This window comes from Protopterus annectens, chromosome 3.part0, assembly GCF_019279795.1.
Source record: "Protopterus annectens isolate FY-2018-M chromosome 3.part0, PAN1.0, whole genome shotgun sequence".
NCBI classification, from domain to species: Eukaryota; Metazoa; Chordata; order Ceratodontiformes; family Protopteridae; genus Protopterus; species Protopterus annectens.
Genome location: NC_056731.1, coordinates 1,323,967,263 through 1,323,992,947, shown reverse-complemented (window position 1 = coordinate 1,323,992,947; position 25,685 = coordinate 1,323,967,263). Strand labels below are relative to the sequence as shown.

The 25,685-nt window shown below is 38.6% G+C and overlaps 1 protein-coding gene across 1 annotated transcript in view; it reads left to right on the top strand.

Moving 5' to 3' along the window:
- Positions 1-25,685, top strand: part of LOC122797061 (echinoderm microtubule-associated protein-like 6) — a 3,800,753-nt gene that overhangs the window by 469,665 nt on the left and 3,305,403 nt on the right. Inside the window, exon 6 of the mRNA XM_044065838.1 lies at positions 18,195-18,332. Within this exon, the coding sequence (XP_043921773.1) occupies positions 18,195-18,332 (138 nt within the window). The remainder of the gene's footprint in view (positions 1-18,194; positions 18,333-25,685) is intronic.

The window sequence follows — 25,685 nt, the reverse complement described above, 5'->3', positions numbered from 1 at the left end:
CAGTAACACTGGGTGCCTGGCAATCTACTGGTATTGTGATTAGTCCTTTGGGGTGGGGGGGTAACGTTGGCAGTGAATCTGTCGGACAGTATATTGGCAATATCTGTTGGCTCGGTGTAGGAGGTGCCATTGTGCAATAGCTCAGAGCAAATCTGGGTATTGACATGGAAATTCTTTACATAACTGTAGAAGGCCTTGTGGTTGTCTTTACTATCTGCTGCAATTCTATTTTCAGAGCAAATCTGGGTATTGCCATGGAAATTCTTTACATAACTGTAGAAGGCCTTGTGGTTGTCTTTACTATCTGCTGCAATTCTATTTTCATAGCTAGCTTTAGAGGATTTGATGAGGGATCCCAACTTTTTGTTGAGGCTGATAAGGGAGTTTTTCCAGTCTTGGGACTTCACCTTATTCCGCATCAGTTTCTTCCTTCTGTTGTAGAGTTAGTTTATGGCAGGGGACCACCAGATTGGCTTGCTTTTTTGGAGGAAAGCATCTTGGTTCTATTGGGTATGGTGAGATCCATGCATTTGTGTACATGTTCGTACAGTGCATTTGTGTATGATTCGACCGTCATGCAACTATTCTCCATTTGCATGGGTGCCGTGAAGTTAGCCACCTCTGTTTTTAGGAGCCCAAAGTTAGCTTTAAAGAAGTTTTTCATGGTGGTTACCTTTGTGGGGAGGGGGGTGGATTTCCAAAGTGATTAGTTTGTGGTCGGCTCTAACCAGGGAGGAGTTGACTATTGGTGTAGAATGGTCACCCATGTTAGTAATGACCAGGTCAAGGATGTTTCTACCTCTAGTGGGGGTGAGAATGAGCTGGTCCAGGGCATTGGAATTAATGAATTCCTTGAAGCATTGGGCAAGTGTATCGGTACATGAGTAGTTTTCCCAGTTAATGGAGGGGTAGTTGAAGTCGCCAAGTATGATAGTGTTAGGTTGGACCCTAATATTCTCCAGGGTGCTTAGGAACGTGGAGTGTGAGTCTTGGGACATGGTTGGGGACCTATAGCAAGCTATGACATGAATTGCTGTCTTACCCAATGTTAGCTGCACATGAAGTATCTCTGATGTGTTATGTTGGGCTACCAGTCTGGAGGTGTGCGCATCTTTTATAAATATGGAAACACCACTGCCTTTGGACCTTCATTCCAAGTTCTGGGGTTAAAAGGTGTGGAATGAGTTATAGCCTGGTAGTGCAGGAGTGCTTTCTGCTGTTTGAACCAGGTCCCTGTTACAGCACAAATGTCAATGTTCTCCATTTTAAGGAGTGCCTCTAGCAAGTGCATTTTGAGATTTAGACTTCTAGCATTGAGCAGCATGATCCTCAGATTGTATTTGTTTGTAGCTGTTATGGTGGTAATTTGGTCTTTGGAACACAGCCTAAAAAAGGCACTATAGCGGTGGTAAGATCCTTGGCCAGTATCCGGAATTCCAGGGGTGACAGATGCATGCCATCTCTGGCAAAGCATCAAGGTCTGTCAGTCATGTCATCCGAGGTAGATAGATACTGGATCCCCTTGGAAAGACAGCAGAAACTTAGCCATTTGTTGAAATCAATCATTTTCTGCTTGTACTGTGGTATCATTCTTGGTGATTGTAGGATGCTGTTCAGGGCTAGGGTCATACCCGCCTGGTCTACATAATCCAAGAGCTCCTCCATGTCTCTTTTCATGTAGTCCAGGGAGGTACGTCTCATGTCATTCACACCCACATGTACAATGACAGAGTCATATTTGTACCTGTTGTTGAGGGACCTGAGTGTGTGCGTTATTTGGCGGATCCTGGCACCTGACAGGCTGATTGTTACTTTCTCCTTATTCAACCTAGTGAGTGGGACAGCAGTGTGCCTCACTGTCAAGTCACCTATGACTAGTGTGTTGGGCATGCTGTTTTGCTGGGTCTGTATTACATGATCGAATGAATAGGTGATTGAGCACCTAAACATCGACCACGTAATATCGAACTGCAAAATAGCGAACGCCGCTGGGAGACGTTACTGTTGGCCACAAAAAAAATAACTTTACAGCCAAACTAAGTCGGTTAACCAGTTTATTTTAATATGCTTTGAGCATTGGAACCACCTTTGGCTGTTTTTTTTAATTTATCCCTTTTTTAATTTCTCCAAATCTTTTGGGTTTCTAATACCATCATGAGAATGGACCCCATTCCAAAGTTAAAGTACGATTAAAAGTTCATGAAATTAGTATTGTTTCAATCCTTGATATCAGCCAGAAATGCTCTTCACAGCACTCGCAATATGCCCAGTAATGACTCCTTCTGCAATTTGTACGGAGTTACATGTATTGGTAACATATCTAAATACGATTTTAGATTCTTTTTTATAAGACCCATTGCTCCTACTACTATTGTAACTATCTGAGTATCTTTCTTTCACATTGCTCTCATTTCTGCCTGCAAATCCTGATATTTTATGACTTTGTGTCTCTTTGTATGCAAGACACTGTAGTCACTGGGTGTGGCGATTTCAATAATCAATGCTACTTTTGTCTTCTTTCCCTTCCCTAGTGGTGTTTGGATGTTCCTGCAGGAATTCAGGAACTTTCTTATCACCTGGTGTTGAATAACTCCCACTTATCCTTGGAAATTTCAACATTATGGATGATGTTCTGTGACTTTTGTTAGGGAATCCCTTTGCATTAGAAAGGGCTTGGGGCTTGGGGTTTACATAAGAGATTTGTATAGTTGCACATTCCCATGGCCAAAGCACTGACCCGATTTTCCATTTTGGTGTGAAAGTTGATGATTTAGTGATTGAGCCAGTTATTTGGTCTGACCTTTTAATCTTACAGTTTATGGTTGATCTACCCTTCTTTAAGCCTGTTGAAGATGGACAGATTTTCTTTAGAAATCTTCAGTCTGTTTCTCTTGAGTCATTTGTGTCTGTTCTTGGAGAACAAATATGTAAGTGTAATGCTGATGATCTTGAAGGACTTCTGTATGCCTGCAACCAAGCTTTATCCATGCCTCTTGATCAGGTGGCCCTAAGCCATGTTCGTTAGGTTTCTTTTCTTCCTCATGAGCCTTGGTTCAACCAGGCCCTCAGAGAACTCAAAAAAGCATGGCTTACCCCCCTAACTAAATATACCAAACTCCAAGATCACTACACAGTGGAGAAAACTGCAAAATCCAGCGAACGGCCAAAGGAAATCTTTCCCTGCATTAAACTGGCCATTCGCTGTTTTTTGCTTTCGATATTATTTGGTCAATGTGTAGGTGTTCAATCATCTAATAATTCAATCATGTAATATAGACCCATTTTGCCTTAGGGGCTTTGGTTAAGTGCCACACTGTTTAAGAGAGTTATATGTCTCATGATTAGTGTTGTGTTGTGGTGGTCGAGTGTGTTTCTGCCTTGGAAGCCTCTCCTGTTTGGGTAGATTTTTATTGATAGCCTCCATGATGGTGGGTGTGTGGTTTGTATTTTTATGAGAAGCCACTGCTGCTGTGTGATCTGGAGGGCTATGTGTTTCATGTGGTGTGGTGCAAGTGTTGACCTTCTCCTCTTGACCAGCTATTCCTGTCTTGGCTGGAGAGTGCGTGGTTTCCAGTTTGGATATATAAGTGCATCTCTCAGAAGTCTAAGTGATGGGAGGTAAGAGGAGATGGTTGTCAGTGTACATGAGGTAGTTGCTACATTGCCTCAGGATACCCAAGTTCACCAGATTAATAGGAGAAAGCACAGGGAACTGACATTTAGACATGCTTGGAGGGGTGGGCATTACAAATAGGTACAGAAGCTGTTTCCTTATAGAACATTTAGTGCTGGTAGCACTTTTGTGTACCACAATAATTGCTACAAGAAGTCTGGTAAAGTACTAGACTAATAAGCTAGTAAATGTGCAAGAGAGGAGAGAACTAGCAGATCTAAGAGAAAAATTGAAGAGCAGAATTTTTGACACTGCTCTGAACCTTACAAACAGTCCTGGATACAGCAAATCTGTATCTGGGCTAGACTAGTTACCAGAAAGGTGAGAAACAAGTGAAAACACAGGCTTTTAAACCAGAAAGTTGAAAACCTTTTTGGCTAGGCTTATATAGGCCCTAGGGCCAATAGCCTAGTCCCTACCTATGAACCTATGAATCTATGAAAGAGAGGGAAAAACTGGCCAAATGGTCAGTAGACTAACATTTCCTGGCCAGAAACCACTCCTCTTTTAGTAGATAGGCTGCCTAGTCATTTCCACTCCCACTGATAAACTAGAAGGCCTTTCTGCAACACAGAAAGGCTTGGGGGGGGGTGCTCAGAAGCTTACAAACAGTCCTGTATACAGCAAATGTGTATCTGGCCTAGACTAGTTACAGGAAAGGCAGGAAAAAAGCTTAGATTTTTTTTACAGAAATGCAGCTAAAACAGCACTAAAAATAATTCAAATGCAGTGCAAGCTAGAACACTTGAGTTTTAGCAATATTAAAGCAAATACAGTTTAAATAAATGCAATTTATTCAAATGCCATTCTGAACTGGTCAGTTATTGTTTTATTCAACTCTGAAGTGTTAAAAAGTGCCAAAAATATACTTATCAGCTCTATATTTCCAGATTGTTTGAGAAGCACACTCAGTTAGAAGACAAGGAGATTCTAGCAATTGTAGATTTGTTTTGTTTAGTAAAGTGGAAAGGGAGAATGAAGGAACAGAAATAATTCAAGGTTAAGAAATGAAGTAGGTTGGCCTTCTCAAATGTTCTCTCTATATTAGGTAGAATGAGCTAATGACACTAGACGGGGAAGAGTGTCCCAGATCAAATTTACAGTAGGGCCAGGCAACTGCGGGCAATGAAGTATAAGAACAATATACCAATAGGGAGTGAGGGTGGGAAACTAAATCAGTTATATGATACACTTCTTAGCAGGAAATAAGAGCAAACAAACAGATGTTTAACAAATGGAGAACATTTCCATTTAATACCTTACACACAGTGAAACTGGCTAGAAAAGATTTACAGTGTGACAGTAAAAACCTCATTTATCAGGCCCTGTGAGGCAGACAATTTTAGTACAACCATGCAGATTAGTTTATGGCTATAAAATACAATAAGAAGTATGCAACAGACAATAAAAGTGCTATAAATATCTAGAATAAGTACTAACTATTAAAAATAAGCACCCCCCCCAAAAAAGCAAGATACTTATTGTTATATATCACAGATCAGAGTTTTGGTCAGTGCCCTTCCTCCGTTTAGCTCTATGTGAAATGGCAGAAACACTTACAAGATAACTTCTTAAGCAACAGAAGGTTGAAACCTGAAAAAACTTTAGAAAAATGCACAAGAAAACCAATGAAGTGCTTACTCCAAGCCATAGTCCAGGCAACCCTAACCAGCGAATGACCATAAACACTACACTCTCACTGAAGTGGAAATGGCTTTTGTTAAACTAAGATGGCCTTGGAAAATGTGCTCAAAACACACAGCCTATGCAAACAAACAGCTAGTCCCAGAAACACAGTCCTGGAAATGGACAATGCTACAGCTACTACCTACACTATTTTAGGCAGAAAACACTACAGAAATGTTTATCACAGCAGAAAAACAGCAGTGAGCCACTAAATGAAAGTTTTAAACAGATAAAGGAGCAAGGAGACTCTAGAGAATGCTTTTAACTGTAAACAAATCAGTTATATGATGCACTCCTTAGGAGGAAATCAGAACAAACAGATGTTTAATAAATGGAGAAAATTTGTAGTCAGTACCTTACACTCAGTGAAACTAGCTAGAAAAGATTTACAAACAGTGTGGCAGTAAAAACCTTATTTATCTGGCCCAGTAAGGCAGACAGTTTTAGTACAACTGTGTGGATTAGTTTATAGCTATAAAATACAGTAAAAAGTATGCAGCAGACAATAAAATGTACTATAAATATCTAGAATAAGCCATAACTAGTAAAAATAAGCAAAAAAAAAAAAACAGGATACTTATTGTTATATATCACAGATCAGAGTTTTGGTAAGTGCCCCTCCTCCGTTTAGCTCTGTGTGAAAACTCAACCAATGCAACAAAAACTCAACCAGTGCAGGCCTTTCATTTAGAATTCTCCTATCCCTTTTTCTTTGTCTGCGCTCTCATATCAATCTCTGATATAGAAGATAATCACTAGCCTGCAATCTAAATGTATTGTTGGTGTCTTCCCATTATATTACATTTCTTTCTCTAATTATTTGTTCCCAATACCTTGGTTCCTTTGCCATCTTCCTCCAGTAAATTCCCACCCCGTCTTGACTATTCTCTGTAGTTCTAATTGCAATCATCCCTATCAGCAAAATCTCCTTTCTCAGTTCCTGTGTTGGTTTAGTTCTTAGTATATTTTCTGCTAATTTATGAATATAATACTCTGTATGACTGTTGTTATTCTCCTTAAAGATCTGTGTCCTAAATCACACTCTTTCCGTATTTTTTGAATTTCAACCCTGTTTTATCTTCATCCCTTTCCAGTTTGAATTAAAGCTTTCTGCTCAAGTTAAGTATAAGATCCTTAACAGTGTAGCTCTAAAATATCCCTTTAAAGAGGGTAATCCTAAACCTCCTTGTTCTACTAGAGGAATCAAGTTATCCTGTTTGACTCTTGTCCTCTTCCCCTCACAAATAAAATCTTTCAGCTCTTAATTACTATCCACAACTTCTCCTCTGGTTGATAAAACTATGGCCTGGCCTGTGTATCTTGTTATCCATATCCATAGGCAGGAGCTTCCACTTTCTCAGTTTTTCTTTGATCTTTTGTTTAGTTTATTACCACATATCCTTAGCTGCTATAAGCAAATCATTTTTAATCCATACTCATAAATACTTCATTTTATCATGTCTCCATAGATATGGATTTTGCTGGACCAATCCATGTGTGGGTACAGAGTTTACAACTAAAGCCTTTATTTTATCTTCATTAATTGTATACCCCCCCAATTAAAAAAACATAGAACTGCCTCAGAATATTCTACAACACTGAGATTCCTTTTCTGGTTTATTCAGGTACAAAATAGTAAATCTGCAAATAAAGCCACCTTTTCTTGAACACCATACCGATTATATCCTTGAATTTCTGAGTCCCTACTTTTCTTTGTCAGTGGTTCTAAATGTAGCACAGATAACAAAGGGTAAAGATGACACCCCTGCATGGTTCCTCTCTTGAGACAAAACTTGTCAGAGAGGACCCATCCCACTTTGATTTTTGCTTCCAATTCCTCATATATCCTTCTAATTAACCTTATAATTGTATCAGGAACTGCTAATGCTTCCATTACCCTACTCATAAAATCCAAGCTTAGTCTGTAAAATGCATTCTCTTCATCAAGACCCACCAATAACAATGGTATTTTCTTATATTCTGCTTCCCTCTGGATCATCATTGTTCTCCTCATGTTGTCAAATGTTGGCCTCTCTTCTACCAAACCACATTGGTCCTGTCTATCAATTCTGGCATCTCCTTTGCCATTCTTTTAGCCATTATGGACATAAACACTTTATAATCATGGTTTAAAATTAAAATGGGCCTATATGAAGCTGAATCAGATGAGTATTTACCATCTTTACCATCTGTAGCTATTATAGCGACCACAGCTTTTTTCCATGATGTCGATGCCTCTCCTCCCTTTTAAAATACTGTTAACAAAATCTTCCAGATCTTTATCACTTTCTTCCCTCATAGCTTTCAAACTTCTACTGAACTACCATCTATTCATGGGGGCTTTCCTGTGGATTGATTATAAATCACCATGTTTATCTCATCTCCTCCTATCATAACTGTTAGTTGTTGAGCCTCATTTACCTCTAACCTTGGCATATTTAAGCCTTACAAAAATATTTCCATTTACACTTTTTCTTGATTTTCCCACTTGTCTGCTTTATACAAATTTTCATAAAATGTCCAAAATATCTTTAATATCTGTCTATCGGATCTCTGGTTATTTTTTTTGTTATAGGTCTCTAAGTCTGGCAACAACTCTTTGTACTTTCTTTTGCCTTGTCATTGTGCCAAAAGTTTTTGTGCTCTGGAGATATAAAAAACAATTAGTGAAAGCAATCTTGGTGTATCGGTGCACTTTCGTCAATAAACCAAGAGACCACCAGAATGAAGATAGATTTTTTTAGTGCTTTCGTTCCAGTTTTATTGAACAGGAACTTCCTCAGAAGCTATCTGCATTGTAAAAATCAGCCATTTAGATAGTTTAAAAATTACCCGCCAAATAGCAAAAAAAAAACAATCAGTTGTCTCAGAAACAATCACATAACTGAAAAATAAACGCAATTAAAAGACAAAACTTATATTCAACTTTCAAAATATACAAAATCAAATTCTGTATTTCATATAAAAAACAATTGCTTAACAGCAGTTGTTTAAAACTTGTATATAATATCTAGGTCCTCCCTTATTTTCTCTTTAGCAATCTGCAGTTGTGCATTTTCTTGCTCTAAGAGATTCCCCTCATTTTCTAATACTTTAACCTTTGTCAACTCCTCTAAATAATTCTTATTACTTCTTAACGAGATCTTTTTTCTTTTATTTCTACTATATTTTTAAACTCCGCTTTATTTTTATCCCACTCACTAGTTATAACTTTTGTAGTACTTTCTATTTTCCTTAATAACTCAATACCCAAAAATGACTTTGATCCTCCAGGAAAAAATATTCTGAAGACAACTGGATATAGCAACTTGAATCCCACACCTGCCTGTCAACATTTCTTGATTACAGGAATAAATGTGTTTCTCTTCTGCCTGGTGTACATCGAGTAATCATTGTCTTGGACTTTTAATACTTTGCTCTTTTGCCACGGTTTTGTCAGGATCAACTCCTTCTGCTGGTATAATTGCATTTTTGCTAATAAAGGTCTTGGCTGCTTTTTCATGGCCCGATGTGGACAGTTCCTGCTGTGAATACTAGTCCAGTTGCTTATTTGTACTTTTATAAAATTAATACTGTCTGCTCCTTCTGGTTTCTCTGCTGTAGCAGAAAATCTCAGATTTTCCCTAGGTGGTCTGTCCTCTAATTCTGTCATTTTTTGTAACCTGTCTTTTTGAGCAGCATCTTACTCAGTCAGCCTTTTCTTCATTTTGACTTCAAATTTTTGCAGTTTTATCGGCTCATCTGAATATTTCTTTAAAGCTTCTTCCATTGTTTCCAGCCTTTTGTTATTTGAGACAATATACTCCTTCAGTGTTTTGTTTATTTTTATCAGCTCTGAATTAATTTTACTTATTTTTCCTCTAGATTACTGGAAGCCAAGTCTTGCACCAAGGGTGGAGCTTGAACTGCTTTTTTCTGAGCAGATGCTGAACTTTTCCCAGCTAGTGTTTTCTTTTCACCTTTTCTGTTTTATTTTCTTTCAGTCTCTCCTAGTTTCTTCTTTGCAGACATCCAGGCAGTGTACTTAGTAGTGAGTAACTGAATTTACTCAAGCTAACAATATCACTGGCTGATGTTTTCCAGTGTTTGTTTTGCACACTGGGAGAGCTGAAGTTAAGTTATTGATCAACGTGCAGCCATCTTGGAAGTCGCTTCACTGACATATATCGATAACCTAGGCATTTCTGTGGGTCAGGCAGAAGTGAGCATTCAGTTTGAATGGAAAGAGTTTACTGCTCCTGACTAGAGTGATGTCATCACTGTAATTTCCAACATGTATACTTCCACTTGGCAATTAGACCCATGTTCAACTAAATTTGTGGTGGCATTCTTAGAGGTCATCGGTCCTTTGTTTTTCCAGATTGTTGCCACCTCACTTGAGAAACGTTTCTTCTATTACAACTAAAGACGTTTTTAGTCAACTCCATTCTTAAAAAGGCTGGCTAAATTATGACAATTTAAGCAACTTCTGTCTTATTGAAAACATTCCTTTTGTTGGTAAGGTTCTTTTTTTTTTTTTTTAAAAACACCTTTATTGAATTATCACTTTAGAGATAAGTGAACTTAAATCTACATTAAAGTAATGAAACCATATTAAGAAGTTCACATTTACATTATACATCACATATATTCTTCTATACAATATAATATATTTATTACTGCATAAATTGTTCAGTTCCTGGCTTCTCTTAAACCTCATTCTTCCTCTGAAACATTTTTTTGCATGTATTGTTCCCAATTTGCTCCTACCATTTTCTAAAGATCCCCTTCCAGTTCTTTTATCCCTGTTACAATATTCACTATTTCAAATATGGTTGGTTTAGACTTTATTTATTGATTTTATTGAACATTTGTTTACCAGGAAAGTCCAACTTAGAACCAGCCAATTTTCATCAGAGGCCCAGGGAGAAATGCTCCAGACGCATGTCTTTGTAACGTGAGAGGAAACAGGAGCACCTAGAGGAAACCCACAGGAATGCAGGAAGGACGTGCAGACTCCACACAGAAGGCACCCCTGCAAGAATCGAACCAGAGAATCTCTCGCTGTGAGGTGACAACTCAAACCACTGCACCACTGTGCCATTTGATTTCCGTTTTCTAGTTCATGCTTTTTTGGCCACCAGAATTAAACTTAACAAAGCCTTACTGTGTGTAGGCAATTCAGATCATCTGTCTCAGCTCAAAAAATAATTTCCCTGGTTACACTCATTTGCTTGCCCAGTATTTGTGACAGAGTACTCTCTATGGAATTTTTAAAATGTTTTTAAAATGTCATCTCATTACACTTCCAAAACATATAGTCCCAGCTACCTCTTTCTTCCCCATCACACCTCCAGCATTTGCCATCCACCTGAGGAAAAAAATCTTTGGATTCTGCTTGAGGAAATGGTGTACCTTCATCTGGCATCCTTCTTGAGAGAATGTGGCATCAGTGATTCTTTCCAATCTGGATTTCAGGCTAGACATTCACCAAAGAAATTAGTTACTACTCATTTCTGGTCCTTCTCAGTCTGTTATTGGCCTTTGATTTGGTGGTTCATGCCATGCTATTAGACCATTTGGAAAGTACTGTGGTATTTCTGATCTCATTCTGGAAGGGTTTGTCTCCTATCTTTCTGAATGCAGCCAGAAATTGGCATCAGGGATTATTTCATCTTCCTCCCACTCTCTAGACTGTGTGGTACCACAGGGTTCTATTCTTGGTCATTTGCTTTTCCTCATTTATCTCTTGCAGCTAGAGAGCATCATTTATTTAAGAGGTCAGTGTTATCACTGCAATATTGATGACATGCAGCTTTACTTTGCATTTACACAGGAATATGTATGTTCTCTTAATTGCTTGGCTCAGAACTTGGAATTCACCGATGATTGGATGGTCGATAATCAGCTTAAGCTTACTACACCTTACACAACTGCTGTGGGAACAAGCATAGCTCTCACACTTTTAGCACAAAAAATCTGGACAAAGCCAAAAATAATGGGGGGACAAAGCCTTAAAAATAGGAACACATTTTAAATCTTGCCATTATAAACTTAGAAAGCTGCTAGAATAAAGGCTCTTGTGTTACCATGCATTTCATGAAGGGTATGAAGTCTGAAACTCAAATGACTGTCATTATTCAGCGAATTCATTCCTTACTGATTTGCCACAAAAATCCAGAAAATCACAAATTTTATGATGAACAAAACAAAAACATGAGGCAAAAATCTGGACAATCTGTAAAAATCTGTACAGATGAAAGGTATGGGGATAAGCTGTCTTTTGTGTCTCAAATGCATAATCTAGGAGTGATTATTGATAACAGACTAATTCTTAAGAACCACATTTCCATTGTAGTCAAGACATCAGGTTTCCAGTTGCAGAACTGCAGTCTGAATGAGCACTTTTTTCCACCTAATGACCTTCCTACTGTAGTAAATGCACTCATCTCCTTTTGTCTTGATGCTGCAAGGCCTTATAGCTAGGGCTGCCAGATTCAGAACATGCCCACATACAATCTGTGCAAAAGTCCACAGCATAGTTCCTGTGTTGCTTCTCTATGTTCCGTCATATTTCACTGATCCTGCAAAGTATGCACTGGCTACCAGTCAAGCAGTGGATAATCTGGTTTACCTTTACAAAGGTGAAACGCACTTGTGCAATTGCTCATATGAGTGAATCGTAACGTCGAAAAACAAAACCGCGACAGTTTCCAATGTTCGAAAATCAGCAAATCAAAATGCAGATTTGCTGATTTTCAAACATAAATTTCGAAAAAAAAATGTAATGACATGTAAAGCAGAGGGGCAAGCCCCCATGCGCCCCCCATGTCACCTCCCTACTTTAATATTCTAACTCCAAGATCACACTACAGTGGGGAAAGGGACCATTTTCTGATCCCCACTATAGTGCAATCCGTCCCAAAATGCCAAATCTGCAATGAGCGAATGTCACTGTGCATTTGCTCATTGCACTTTCAAACTTTTTTGCATTCGACGTTTGCACAGTTTGCAAACGTCCTTTCGAACATTTGCTGTTCGCCCGTGTGCAAAATGCACACATGAAGGTAAACCGGATAATCTACAAGGTCCTTGTCTTGGTTCATTTAGCCTTTCATGGCATAGATCTGCCTTACTTTCAAGACTTTCTGTCCATAATAGGCCTGTCAGACCTGTGTGTCCTGCATCACAAGGTCTCTTAGTTGTTCCATCCTATAACTTAGAATCTTCCAGTGACAGGCTTTTAGCCGCCAAGGTCTTTAATATGTGGAGTATGCTTCCTGGGCTGAAAGCTAGGTTCACCTACTTTGACTGTTTTTAAGAGAGGACTAAAAACCTAATTATTTGAATTGACCTTTTGTTATTTTATTCATTTTATTTTATTTAACATTTGTTGACCGGGAATGTCCGACTAGGTTCCATAGAGCCTGTTTAGATGCATGTCTTTGGAATGTGGGAGGAAACCGGAGTACCCGGAGAAAACCCACATGAACACAGGGAGAACATGCAAACTCCACACAGAAGGCACCCCAGCCTAGAATCGAACCGGTGAACCTCTTGCTGTGAAGCGACAACGTTAACCGCTGCACCACTGTGCCGCCCATTATTGGCTGCTGCTTAGATTTTTTTTACCTTATTTGATATTGTTATGCTTTGGGATTTTGTGTACCTTGATATCCTCATTCAGTTTATACGTCTAACATTTGTTTTATTATTGCCTTTGATGTTGTATCTGTATAATTGTTTTATTTTGTATTGCTAGATGTTTTATCTATTTATTTGTATCTGTTCTATGCTTTTATTAAATTGTAAAGTGCCTGGTAAGAAAAATTGAAATAAAACTGAAGTTGCATAGCACAGTAGGTTAAAACCCTGAGTGTGACTGAAACCCAACTAATCCATCCTTGGGATACCAGCACCTACTTGAAAGACCACTGCACACCCTTCAGCACTAGGTATGGAAAGGCATGCAACTCTACCATGCCTTGTTTGAGAGGCAGCCTTTGTTATGTGTAGGAGCACATGTGTATAGGAGTGATAGGAGGACACTCCAACACATAAGTATCTGTATCACCTTCCAGTATGAGGAGTTAGGGCCATAAAACAGAAAAAAAATTATTTGATGGTTACCTGATTGACAGCTTCCACTTCTCAAGATTGACTTTTAATTCTGGAAGGGGAACAAATGGATGTAATCAGGAATGGACAGGTAGGCTTTATCGTCAACAGGCATGGGGCAAAGCAAAATGAAAAAAACAAGAAAAATGAATTATACAATGAAAAAAAATGAATTATATACCATTCCTTTAAACAATGTCTACTTCTTTAATTGCTAATTGACTAATGTGACATAATGAATGAGCTGGTTTATAAATTGGTTTGTGTGGTATTAAAAAAAACATTTGTCCCATTGGAAGGCAACAACCAAGGTGATAGGGACAGTTTTATGTGACAATAAAAGTTATTTTTAACAGACATCTGGTATATATATTATATTATAAGTTGCTAGCATTACCTACAATCTGTTCCCATTACTAAAAGCACCTTACAGTGTATGATAAGTAGCTGCCACACATCTGCTTATGGCAGTTATAGGTTATCTCTACTTTAAAAAGGAGTTTCTTGACATGATAAAAATGTAAATAGCCTTTGACCACATTAGTGACCCAATAAGATGGGAGATCCATCTGTCATACTCAGGTCCATATTTTTCTTCCTCTAGTTCTTTGCAGGTCTTCCCTTTTTCTACACTCTTTCTACAAGTACACTTTCCTCACTGAAGTACATCATTCAGGGCATGGCATATAATAGTTGTTTTAAGCAATGAAAATACTTAATTACCACAGTTTAATTTTTAGAGTGCAATCCCCATGTAAATTACATTTGTGATTTTGACACTGATTACTGACACATTCATTTTATAGTTATTTGTTTATACAATGCCAGTAAGCTAGCCCCTTATCAGGTCATTAACTTATTATTGATAAGCATTTTATAGTATAATTATATGATTGCACAATACTAGCAAGCTAGCTCCTTGTCAATCACTTCGTTAACTTGCTGTTGATAAGCATGTAAATACAAATATCTCATTCACGTACTCTGTCTAATCAAATTTATATATTGATTAGCATTTGACCATATTTTTTTCACTGTATTCCAAATGTTAACAATGAGACCAGGTCTTAACTTGTATTGCAGTCTACTTTATTAAATAACTGTTCATCATACGCAGTTTGTTCCATGTCAGTGTCTTCTTCAAGCACAATTTCCATCACAGAATCACATACAGCCAATTTTTACTATGGAGTTCTGTTTCTGATCTCTAATAGTTTCTAGTTTCATATTTTTAATCTCTGTATTCATGTTTTTCACTTAATTTATTTGTAGTTTGTTTTTGGTTTTTGGATTTATATAGCTTTCTTAGCTACTGTCAACACTAATGTTAGTAATTATTTCACCTATTTAGTGCATGTTGTTTTAAATCAACTCAACAAAAGCATCTCTGTACTAAGGTTAAATTATCTTCCAAGTATAAGACTTAGCATAGTATTCAAATCATTGTAGTGAAGCAGCTTTGTATGTACCCATAATATATGTTTCTAAAAACTTGGATCTGAACCATATCTGCAACATATACCTCTTTAATGTGGGGGCATTTTTCCAGGTCTTATAGGGCTATAGAAATTTTTGTGCAAATATTTCCTTGCACAAATTTTGTTATTTCCTTGATTTACGTACATATAGGGGATTAAGACATATTTTCCCCTATTGACCATTTGTAACATTTTATTTAATTGCTCACTTCATGCTGTTTTTACCTTTATACAGTATTGCTTTCTCAAGTCTAATATTGCCTTATAAGCTCTACTTTTTACTCTTTCCCAGTCTGCCATTCTCATCTGGCTTCAATTATAGAATCTACTTTTCATGGTTTAACAAAATTACTATTTAACATTTACTTATCTTCCTTGAGCGCTAGCATTAGACCTGTATGTGCAAGTTGATCTGTGTTTAATAACTGAAAAATGTATTTAGCATCTTCACATTTTACTATCTCATCTCTTTTTATCATGCGCTTCCAAAAATGTAATTTCTTTGTTCTTTCATCTTCAATATTTGTTGCATTTTCTTGTGTGTCTTTCTTCTTCTTATATATAGTATAATCTGTTGGTGCTATTCTATTTTTCAAAGGTTTAGCTTCTTTTTATACAAATTTTATTTTATTTTATTTTTATTTTACATTTGTTGACTGGGCTAGTCTAACTGGATATATGTCCATTTTCAGTAGAGGCCCGGGGAGAAAAGCTCCACTGCACTAATTATACAAATATACAGAACTGAAAGAAAGTGACATAAAAGAATAATGTTTAAAAACTAGTACATCATAGTTACCACTTTAAATAGGTAACCAATAGGAAACAGAGTGACTTGAAAAAGTAAGTACATATATGTAACGTATGAGAAAAAAGTCTCACTTAATAATTTTATGTTGATAGGACTTTACATAATGCTTTTTATATTCCTTTCTCAGATCTGCCCAAATGCCCAGGTGTAATCCTGTCATTACCTCATCAGGCTCTATGCCTATCATGCACTTCCATTTAGACATGTATTTTGTGTTCTAAATTAAGTATGTTAATCTAAATTGTGTGGCCTTATAGTACACCTCCAAATCTGGAAGTCCCAAACCACCCTTTTCTCTTGTCAGTATTTGTTTTTCTCATTGCACCTTTTATTTTTGTTATCCCAAAGAAACTCCTTAATTTCCTTTTTCATATTTTCCTTATCTGATCTGTTGGTGATACACATAAGTCTGACCTACATAAAGAGCCAATGGGTTCAAAAACATCTTAATAACTTGCATATCATTATCAGTGTTCATAAATAACAATTTCCATAGTTTATCTTATTTATAGCTAGACTACCCACTACAATACTAAAACCAGGTTCCTAAATCTTCACCAACAAATAAGTAAACACAGTGATGGGACAGATTATAACACAGCACATCCCTAGCCTTTGGAATACATTTCCTTTGCATGTTAAGCAGTGGGATTAACTGTCTTCCTTTAAACATAACCTAGATGAATGAATGGATTGACCCTCCTGGAGAAAGGAGGTTAATTTTGAGGGAGGATACTTGCAAGGCACATGTCATAAGACTCAGTAGTCTTGAAATATCTATGAGCATCTTCTTCTTCTTTCGGCTTTTCCTGATTAGGGGTCACCACAGCGGAACTCCGGTCTGCTAATGATTGGCAGTAGATTTTTACGGTGTGAGGTGCCAGCCTGATGCCCAACCTTCAACGAAGGCATGCCCATTCACGCATGTCTATCGAATGCCACTCGACTGCAGGGAGGACATGCAGACTCCACACAGAAGGTGCTCCAGCTGAGAATCGAACAGAAGATCCTCTTGCTGTGAGGCAACAACACTACCGCTGCACCACGCGGCTTGGAATATCTATGAGCATATGGATCTATAATTGTTTGAGTAATTTCTTCCCAAATTCCTAAGTATCTCAGCTTGTCATGATCCCATGAAAAGGGCAAGCTCTGTACTAAGTTATGTTAGTGCATAATTCATTAGTATAACCTTCGGTTTTGATTCACTTACTTTATATCCTGCTGTAGTATTAAACTATTTCATTTTATCAAAGATAATTTTTATATCATATTCCTGACTGATAAGAAATAGTATTATTTTGTCTGCAAAAAGGGATTTTTTTCATTAGTATTTCTCCATTTGTAACCAATTATGTTTGATTGTCTTATGTCCCTGTCTAGTCACTCTAAATATAAAGAAAAAGTGATGAAGAAAGTGTCTATAGACATTAAATATCAGTGTTGTCCATGTTTGTGGAAACCCAAATACTTAAAAAAACCTCTTAATAAATTCTCAACTCACGCTGTCAAACACCTTTTCAGCATCCAAGCCTATTAATCTTAATATCAATATCAGTATCAGTATCAATACTATTATTAGCCAGTAGATCTTTTTAAATCATAAAGGTTCTGTTAATATTGTCATACCTCTAGCTACCTCCTTGTAATCCACATTGATCCTTGTCAACATGTAATTTTTTTTTTACCTCTTTAAATATTCTGCTTATACATCAGCAGCTAAGTATGAGCTGCTAAGCTAATGCCTGTGTGGCTTTTGTAGCCCTAAACACCCCATTGACCTGACTAAGCTGTATGGCTGCAACTTGTAAGCCCATCCTCACCATTAGCACTGCAGTTCCTATGTGCAAATGCTGACATTTACTCATTTATAGGCACATAAATTAGAATATAAATCATGCATGAAATGTCCTTTGCTCTGGTAATCTTAATTCACTCAGTAGTAACTAAGTATCCAAAAAAGATGAAATTACAGAAAGGGTGCCTTGATAATGGCACTGATTTCAGCTGCCGTCTGAGACTTGCCTAACCATATAAATCCTTGTAGTATTTGCTTTAAGTAGCATTGTTCCTCCTTTTCTCTCTCAGAGTCCTGCACCTTCCAAAATCTCTTCAATATGAGTGCTATAATAACCTGTAGTAAGCTGCTGTTTTATACAATGTAATTAAAGTCCTGAGTTATTGTCTTGTTTGCTTTACAATACTGAACTAACATCACTTCAGGTTTAGGTTCCTTTTGTTAATCTGTCCAATACATTTATCAGTAATCTGCATGAACTATAACTTAGAATCTTTTTCACCACTAGTTTTGTTGATGTGTGTGTGTTTCTTTCCTTAAAATTTAAGTTAAATAACCTAGTAGACATGCTGTTATAATAATGTAACTTTATATGAAATTTCCAAAACCTGTTCAATAGTGCAACTATGTGAAATGTTACATTTCTTGCAGGTTGTGGAGCCTTGCTGATCATGCCTTGATAGCTCGCTGTAATATGGAAGAGGCAGTGCGCAGTGTTGCTTTCAGCAGCGATGGGGCACAACTAGCTTTAGGAATGAAAGATGGCTCATTTACTGTTCTCAGACTCAGGTACGTGAAAAAAAAAAAGCAGCACTGTGAGTACCAGAAGATGAGACTATTAGCAAATTAAGGTTTGCATGACACAGAATATTCATCGTGTTTCTTCCTCCCAGCAAGAATGACAGCTGCACCATTAACTAATAAGGGAAAAAATGTCGAAAGACAAACAATGGAGTGTGTAGTCTAATGTTTTAGCAAAAATGTTACTCTAAAACTATAATAAAGTAAGACTTTGGCCAAGATACTGAGGGAGGCAGAGGGTTCATTTTATTAACACTGGCAGCATAGTCTTGAGTTTGAGACAGGAAGCAATGAAGAGCTTTCAGAGTACATACAGGAAGAATGAATTTAATTGTGTTTTGCTTAATCTGTCACCATGAACAACAAGTGAACTTCCTGATGACCCCAAATGTGCTCATGTAAATATAATGTATACTCTGTGGACTCTTACCAATAAGTTTTATAGCTACACAGTATTCTGAACTTGTGGTTTTGAATGTGTGTGTGTGTGTGTGTGTCTGTTTGTACATATATATATATATGTATATATATATATATCTTTAGATAAAAATAGGTAGATGTGTATATATATATATATATATATATATATATATATATATATATATATATATATATATATATATATATATGGATATGGGTTCCCAAACACCTGCACTATGAAAAGTTTGAGAGCTAGATATAATGGCAAAATATTTCAAAAGTTGATTTTTCAAATTTTGCTCTTGTTTGATTGTATGGGATCACGGTACACTGTAGACTGGGTATTTGCTCTTACCCCACTGCAGTGTGATCTCAGAGCTTGTGTATATAAGCAGCAGCAGGTGTTCCCCCCAAATAAATGTTTATCTTTTTGCTTGTTTTTTTTAATGATTTACATTTACTTTTGATAGTTTGAGCACTTGATATAGATTCATATCTATGTGTGTACATATATATATATATATATATATATATATATATATCTATATATATGTGTGTGTGTGTAGAGAGAGAGAGTGTGTGACAGACGTGCAAAAATTTGAGGATGTTTTTGATAATGCCACACTAGAACCTGACTTCCAATTCCCAGCACACAGAAAGCCTAATCAATTATACACAGTAAGAAGACAAGTGCTAATTCCTAAACAAAACACCTATTGACAGATACAAAAATTGTGCCTTTGGATGTCTTTAAGGGGTAAAGCTAGTGACAGGGTCTAATGCTGTACGTAATGACAGCAAAAGTAGAGTACTAGGCACATTTGGCACAAAAGTTTACACTTCTACCACTTTGGGGAAGTATGCTATTAACTAGCTGGCTCACATGTTGTAGTATCAAGGGGAATGTGTTAGCATAAGCAGAGGACATGACTTAAAAGCTTTCCTGATAACTCTTCGAGTGAAAAAGTAATTGAACTGTCTCAAGCTGCTGATAAAGTGAGGAAGCAGTCAATTAAATGTGCCTGTTATGCAGTAGATGTCTGCACAAGGGGAACTGCCTCTGGAGTAGTGATTACAAGATTTGCATGGTTCAAAATACAAGCTTAATCTGAGGATAGTTAAACTCGTACTACTGCCCTTCCAGAAGGCTTCCCCAAACCACATGGGTAAAACTACAAGCTTTATCTGAGGATAGTTAAACCAGTACTACTGGCCTTCCGGAAGGCTTCGCCAAACCACATGGGTAAAAATGCAAACTTTATCAGAGGATAGTTAAACCACTACTACTGCCCTTCCAGAAGGCTTCCTTAAACGGCTGATGGTTTTGCCCTATATGCCAAGAGATACATATCTAGAGTGGTTTGACATATTCTCATGATCTTTTCCAAGACTGACACTAGGGGAATTGCCTACAAAATACTCTTAGATTAAGTTACTGTATTCAAAGACAAATCAACGTCTGCTTAATGAAAGTTAGACAGCAATATGCTCAGAGGTTCCTTAGTATTGTTAATACTTTAGAATAAAGCGTCCTTGTGTCTTTCAGGAAAGATAACCTCATTGGTTTCGTCCTTATTAAGTGCTCTCCTTTCTGTACCACCTCCAAATATCACTTACTCCCTGGTTAAATCTGAGCACACATGTAACATTCACCTTAAAACTTGCCTCCCCCACCCATAAAATCCCTGTTGTGTTTTGGGATTTCTCCAAAACCATTTGCTATTACTTGCTGTGATGACCCTCTACTGGACCAGTAATCAAAGAGCCTCAATCCTCACTACTGGCACCTGTGGAGGGACATTCACTGGGATGATAACAGATATGCACACAGTATTTCCAGATGTAGTTCTGTGCATCAAGTGTAATTTCCCTTAAGAGCACACAGAGACCACAGTCAGTCCGGGGCTGGTTTCTCCTGACTTTCACCAGATCCCCAATAAAATTCCCCACTGGCACAGCTGTAGCATTGCGATCTCAACTGAGTGGCCAAACCAAGACCTACAGCACCCTCTCTGTCCAACCAGTGCTTCGTGTCCCTACCCATGTAGCTGACACAAACACTCTTTGAGGTTTGATTTACACATACACACACACCTGGGAAAGGCTGGCACAGGTTTACTAGCCATTCCCCCCCTTCTGCCCAGACTATAAGGTGGTTACCACTGCCACCAGTCCCTTAACAAAGGGTGGCCTATTTTACTGTGTAATATTAATACTAATCCAAATGGTAGTTTTACCAAGAGCAAGGCTGTTTGGAGTGGCCCATACTCACCAAGTAAATGTGCAAGTACTCTCAAAACTTAAAAATCTCTACACAGATGAGCCACAATTAAATATTTAAATATATTTAATAATAAATAATAAAAGAACAAGACAATACTAAATATATATTCACAGTGACATCAGAGTTTAAAACCACAGGAAATATTTAAAATAATATTGTAGTACTGGCTCACACAAATTAAGAAAAACAAAATCTAAACTAAGCTTTGCTATATTCCTGACTGTATCTAAGAAAGTTACTATACCCTAATGACTTAATTAGAGCAAGGCAGATGTGATGAATGGTTCGTCATGTTGTGAGGTCCAAAACAGAATGCAGAATGCTCTGTCTCACTAAGAGACTTCTCAAAATAATATCTAAAATATTACTGCTCGGATAGCTTGCAGAATGACATCGTTTCTGGTCATCTGACTTTTAGTTCTCATGCAAACCCCCATTGCTGGCAGTATTTAGCATCTACCTGTAAAAATACCCAGACAAAGGCTTTTGCTCAGATCTTTGGCAGATGCTGGAAGTCATTAAAAAGTTGCTTCCAAAATAGCAATTAGTTCACCCCAAAGACAATACAGAAAGTTTCCTAGTATAGACTTTGTGTCTCTAGCTGCATTGAAATCTGAGAGATAGCTCCTTTATGGCCTAGCCAATAAAGCAGTTTAATTTCAAATATTTCTCTAAAGTTTGCTGGACTGAGGTTAACCCTCTGGTCTCCTCTGTTAACATATACATTTAAACAGTTACAATATTTCATGTACATTTCTGTTCTCATATACTTGTAAACAGTTACAATAGTGCATGCACATTTGTATTCTCTTCCAGTAGGGCACACTGTGGATGCATTTTAAGCACAAGCACTTCAACACAAACATCTGTACAAAGCAGTTTGATATACACATGACATACAGTTTGAATGCATTTGTAACACAAGCTTCTTGTTATCAATTAGTTTGATATTCACAAATGACATATAATTATTTACAAAATTCCAGCTAGCTGTGCTGGCAGTACCTCCTTGTGTCACACTTCTTCCCCCCTTCCTCAAGGTAGTTTTTCTAATGACCCTTGAGAAGTGTTGCTTGAGAGGGATGAGCCTATCTGGGAATACATTACCCCATACCCTGTCTTGAGATCCCAGATGCTTTGGCATTGCTGACCCCAGTACAGTGCTGCACTGTCATATCATATGCCTGCAAGCATAGGCTTCACCATAGTAACTTGGGATTTTGCTGGCTGGTTCCCTGTAGCCATAGATCCCCCTCAGACTCCTTCTGCCATCTACTGCAAATACTTAGCACCAGGGCCTCCCTATCATGGTAAGGTTCATGGTGTTAACACTGTACAATTTGCACCCCTGCCTCCTGCCTAGCAGTTCTACTATGTAGTTAACATCATTGACCTTCCTTACCACTTTGAAGGGTCCCTCCAAAGCTGCCTGCAGCTTATTGTGTCTGACAGGAGTGAGAAACATAACCTGTTGCCCCACAGCATACTCTCTGGCTCGAGCATTCCTATCATACCAGACCTTTTTCTGCTGTAGGGCTTCTGAAAGGTTCTCCTGGGCCAACGCCATGAGTTCCTTGAGCCTTGTCCTGAGGTTTAGGACATATGCCACAACAGACTCCTTATGGGATTCACACTCACCCTCCCACTCATCACGAATCAGATCTAGAGGTCCCCTCACCCTATGTCTGTACAACAACTCAAAGGGTGAAAAACCTGTGGATTCCTGGGGGATCTCTCTGTAGGAAAACAACAGATGGGGCAAATATTTGTCCCACTCCCTCTTAAACTGGTCTGCAAATGCCCGTAGCATGGTCTTTAATGTAGAGTTTAACCTCTCCACAGGACCATTAGTCTGGGGATGGTAAAGGGTGGTCTTTAGGTGCTTCACCCCACAGTGCTTTCACAGACAAGCCAGCAGGTCTGACATGAAATTGGCACCTCTATAAGTCAGTATTTTTTTGGGAAGCCTACCCTGCTGAAAATCTCTAACCATGCATTTGCCACCTTTTCTGCCTCAATGGTAGACAGGGCCACCACCTCAGGATATCTGGTAGCATAATCTACTAGCACTAGGCTATACTTCTTCCCTGTGGTATTGGGGTAGTCAGAGGCCCCACAATATCTATAGCTACTCTCTGAAATGGCTCATCAGTCCTAGGCAAAGGCATCAAAGGTGCTTTGACCTTGCCTCCTGCCTTGCCTACCTTTTGGCTTTGCTCACAGGTCTTGCAGTACCCTGTTACATCCCTGGAAATCCCAGGCCAATAAAAGTTCTGCATAATACTTCCCCTGGTATGTTTTATGCCCATATCACCTGTAAAGGGAATGTCATGGGCTATTGTTAGAAATGCCAGATGGTAGGCTGTGAGCAGTACCAACTGCTGTATTCTCTCACCTTCTAGCCTTCTCTCAGGGGTCCACTGTCTGTACAGTAACCCTTTATCCCAGTGTACAGATTCCCCCTTTCCTTGAGAATCAGGTGCTTCCCTAGCTACCTCCCTCAATCCTTGTAATGTAAGGTCTGAGAACTGAGCCTTCTCAACTCTCTTTGTAACCCTTCCCAGCTTCCCTTCCACAGGAAGCCTTGTGTCCTCTGACAGAGGTGCCATACTTTCAGCCTGGGTAGTACTACTCACCTTTACCCTTGAAGTCACTCTGTCCAAGGAAACGTCAGTACCCACCAGCAGATGTGGCTCACCTTCAGTCTCACTGCTACGGGGTAGTTCCCTCTCTGACGTAATCACCTCACCAGTCCTGGATTCAAGTGTGTAGTCTGTCTGTGTCCCCCCAGTCTACCAGACCCACATGCCTGTCTCCAAGCCTGACTGCGTTTAACTGCATGCACACAAGGTACTGCATTATCAAAATCATTCCCTATCAGGACATCTGCAGGGATATCCTCAAATACACCTACTTACTCGCTTCCTTTTTCACCCTCCCAGTCAAGGTGAACCTTAGCTAAAAGTATATGGAACGGGGTCCCTCCTAAAGCTCTGACTAGAATAGACTGCCCAAGCAAGCAGTGCTCCTCTTTAATCACTGCAGGCTTTACAATGGTTAGGTCAGAGGCTCTGTCTCTCTTAGCAGTGGCTTGTTTCCTATCTACTAAGATAGGATATAGCCTCCTGTGGTAGTTTGGTACCCTTCTTGTCTCCAGACAACTTACCGCTGGTATTCTGTTATTCCCACTTGCTGGCTCTCCCACCTTTTGTTATCCACCTTGTCTCCCTGGACATCTCTATGCTACATGGCCCCACTGGTTGCATTTAAAACATTTAACCCTTGAATCTTGGGCATGTTCCTGAACTAGTGGCTTCCCCTTGTTACTGATAGACTCTGTTGAGGTAGTTTAGGCTGCCCACCATGGGTTCCCTTATACCCATGTGCAGCACTGAGTATCCCTTTCCTGTGCATTTATTCCCTGCTTGTTACGTATAGGTCTTTCTTTTTCCCCAGTGCATCTGCTGTGTTACATTCTCTGTCTGCCAACCAGATTCACATGTCCTTATGCAAACTGCTAAGGGCTAGTTCCCTCACCAAAAGGTCTACTAGCCCTTCAGAAATGGTGACCTGACACCCACTCACTCACCTATGAAAAACTCACCCAGCTATGAAAATAAGTGCTTAACTCAGCAATATAATCACACACACTTTCATCTGCCTTGTGCCTATGCTTGCAAAACTTTTTTTCTGTAAATGTCAGGTGTTAACTTAAAAGACTCTAATAAGCATTCCTTTACTTGGTTATAGTCTAGACATTCAATATCAGACAATTTAAAAACAGCAGTTACAGCTTTACCATGGAGTAAGGGGGTCAGGAATCATCCCCAGAGCCCTTGGTCAACATTATATTGTTTACATACCCTTTCAAACATATGAATAAAACTATCAAAATTATCACCCTCTGTAAATTGTGGAAAATTTTACTGACCTTTATTGCTTCTGAGGTTTGGTTCCTCCTTTCTCGATTATCTCCATGACCCTGGCGAAGAGTCATCGTTTAATTTTCATGTTGCCTTAGCCTCTCATTGTCTTTGGCTTCTAGACGTCTCAGTCTCTCTGCTGATTCTAATTTAGTCTATTTCTCCTTTTCTTCAGCTTCTAAATGCTGCAGTCTGTATGCTCATTCTTGTTCCAAACGTTTGGCCTCCAGTTCAAGTCTCTTTTAATCCAGATGAATTTTTAAGTCCTCTCAGGAAAAATTTAACTGTCCATTTTCTGAGAGTTGTACATCTCTAAGGCCAGTCTGGCTGGCTTCCTAGTTGCTGGTCTGTGAGGCACCTGTGGCTAAAGCTGCAGTTGTTTCCACTTTAGTCAGGTTGGCATGCCCCAGTGCTTTGGCTTGGCACATCTCAGCCAACTGGCTCCTTGTCAGCTTGCCATAGTCCTCTGCTGATATCCTTGTCTGTTCTCCCTGGCTAACCAAGCTAACAAAAATAAATAAAACTATTGTGATATGAAACTCTGAATGTCAACTGTGTGGCTGCTTGAGAGTACAAACACCTTCTTTAGTGACCACTGTTTACAGGCTACAGGAGTTCAATATCCACACCACTGAATCCCAGTATGTCATGTGGTGATCCCACCACTGCCAGTCAATTAATATGTGACGACCATCCACTGGGCCAGTAATCAAG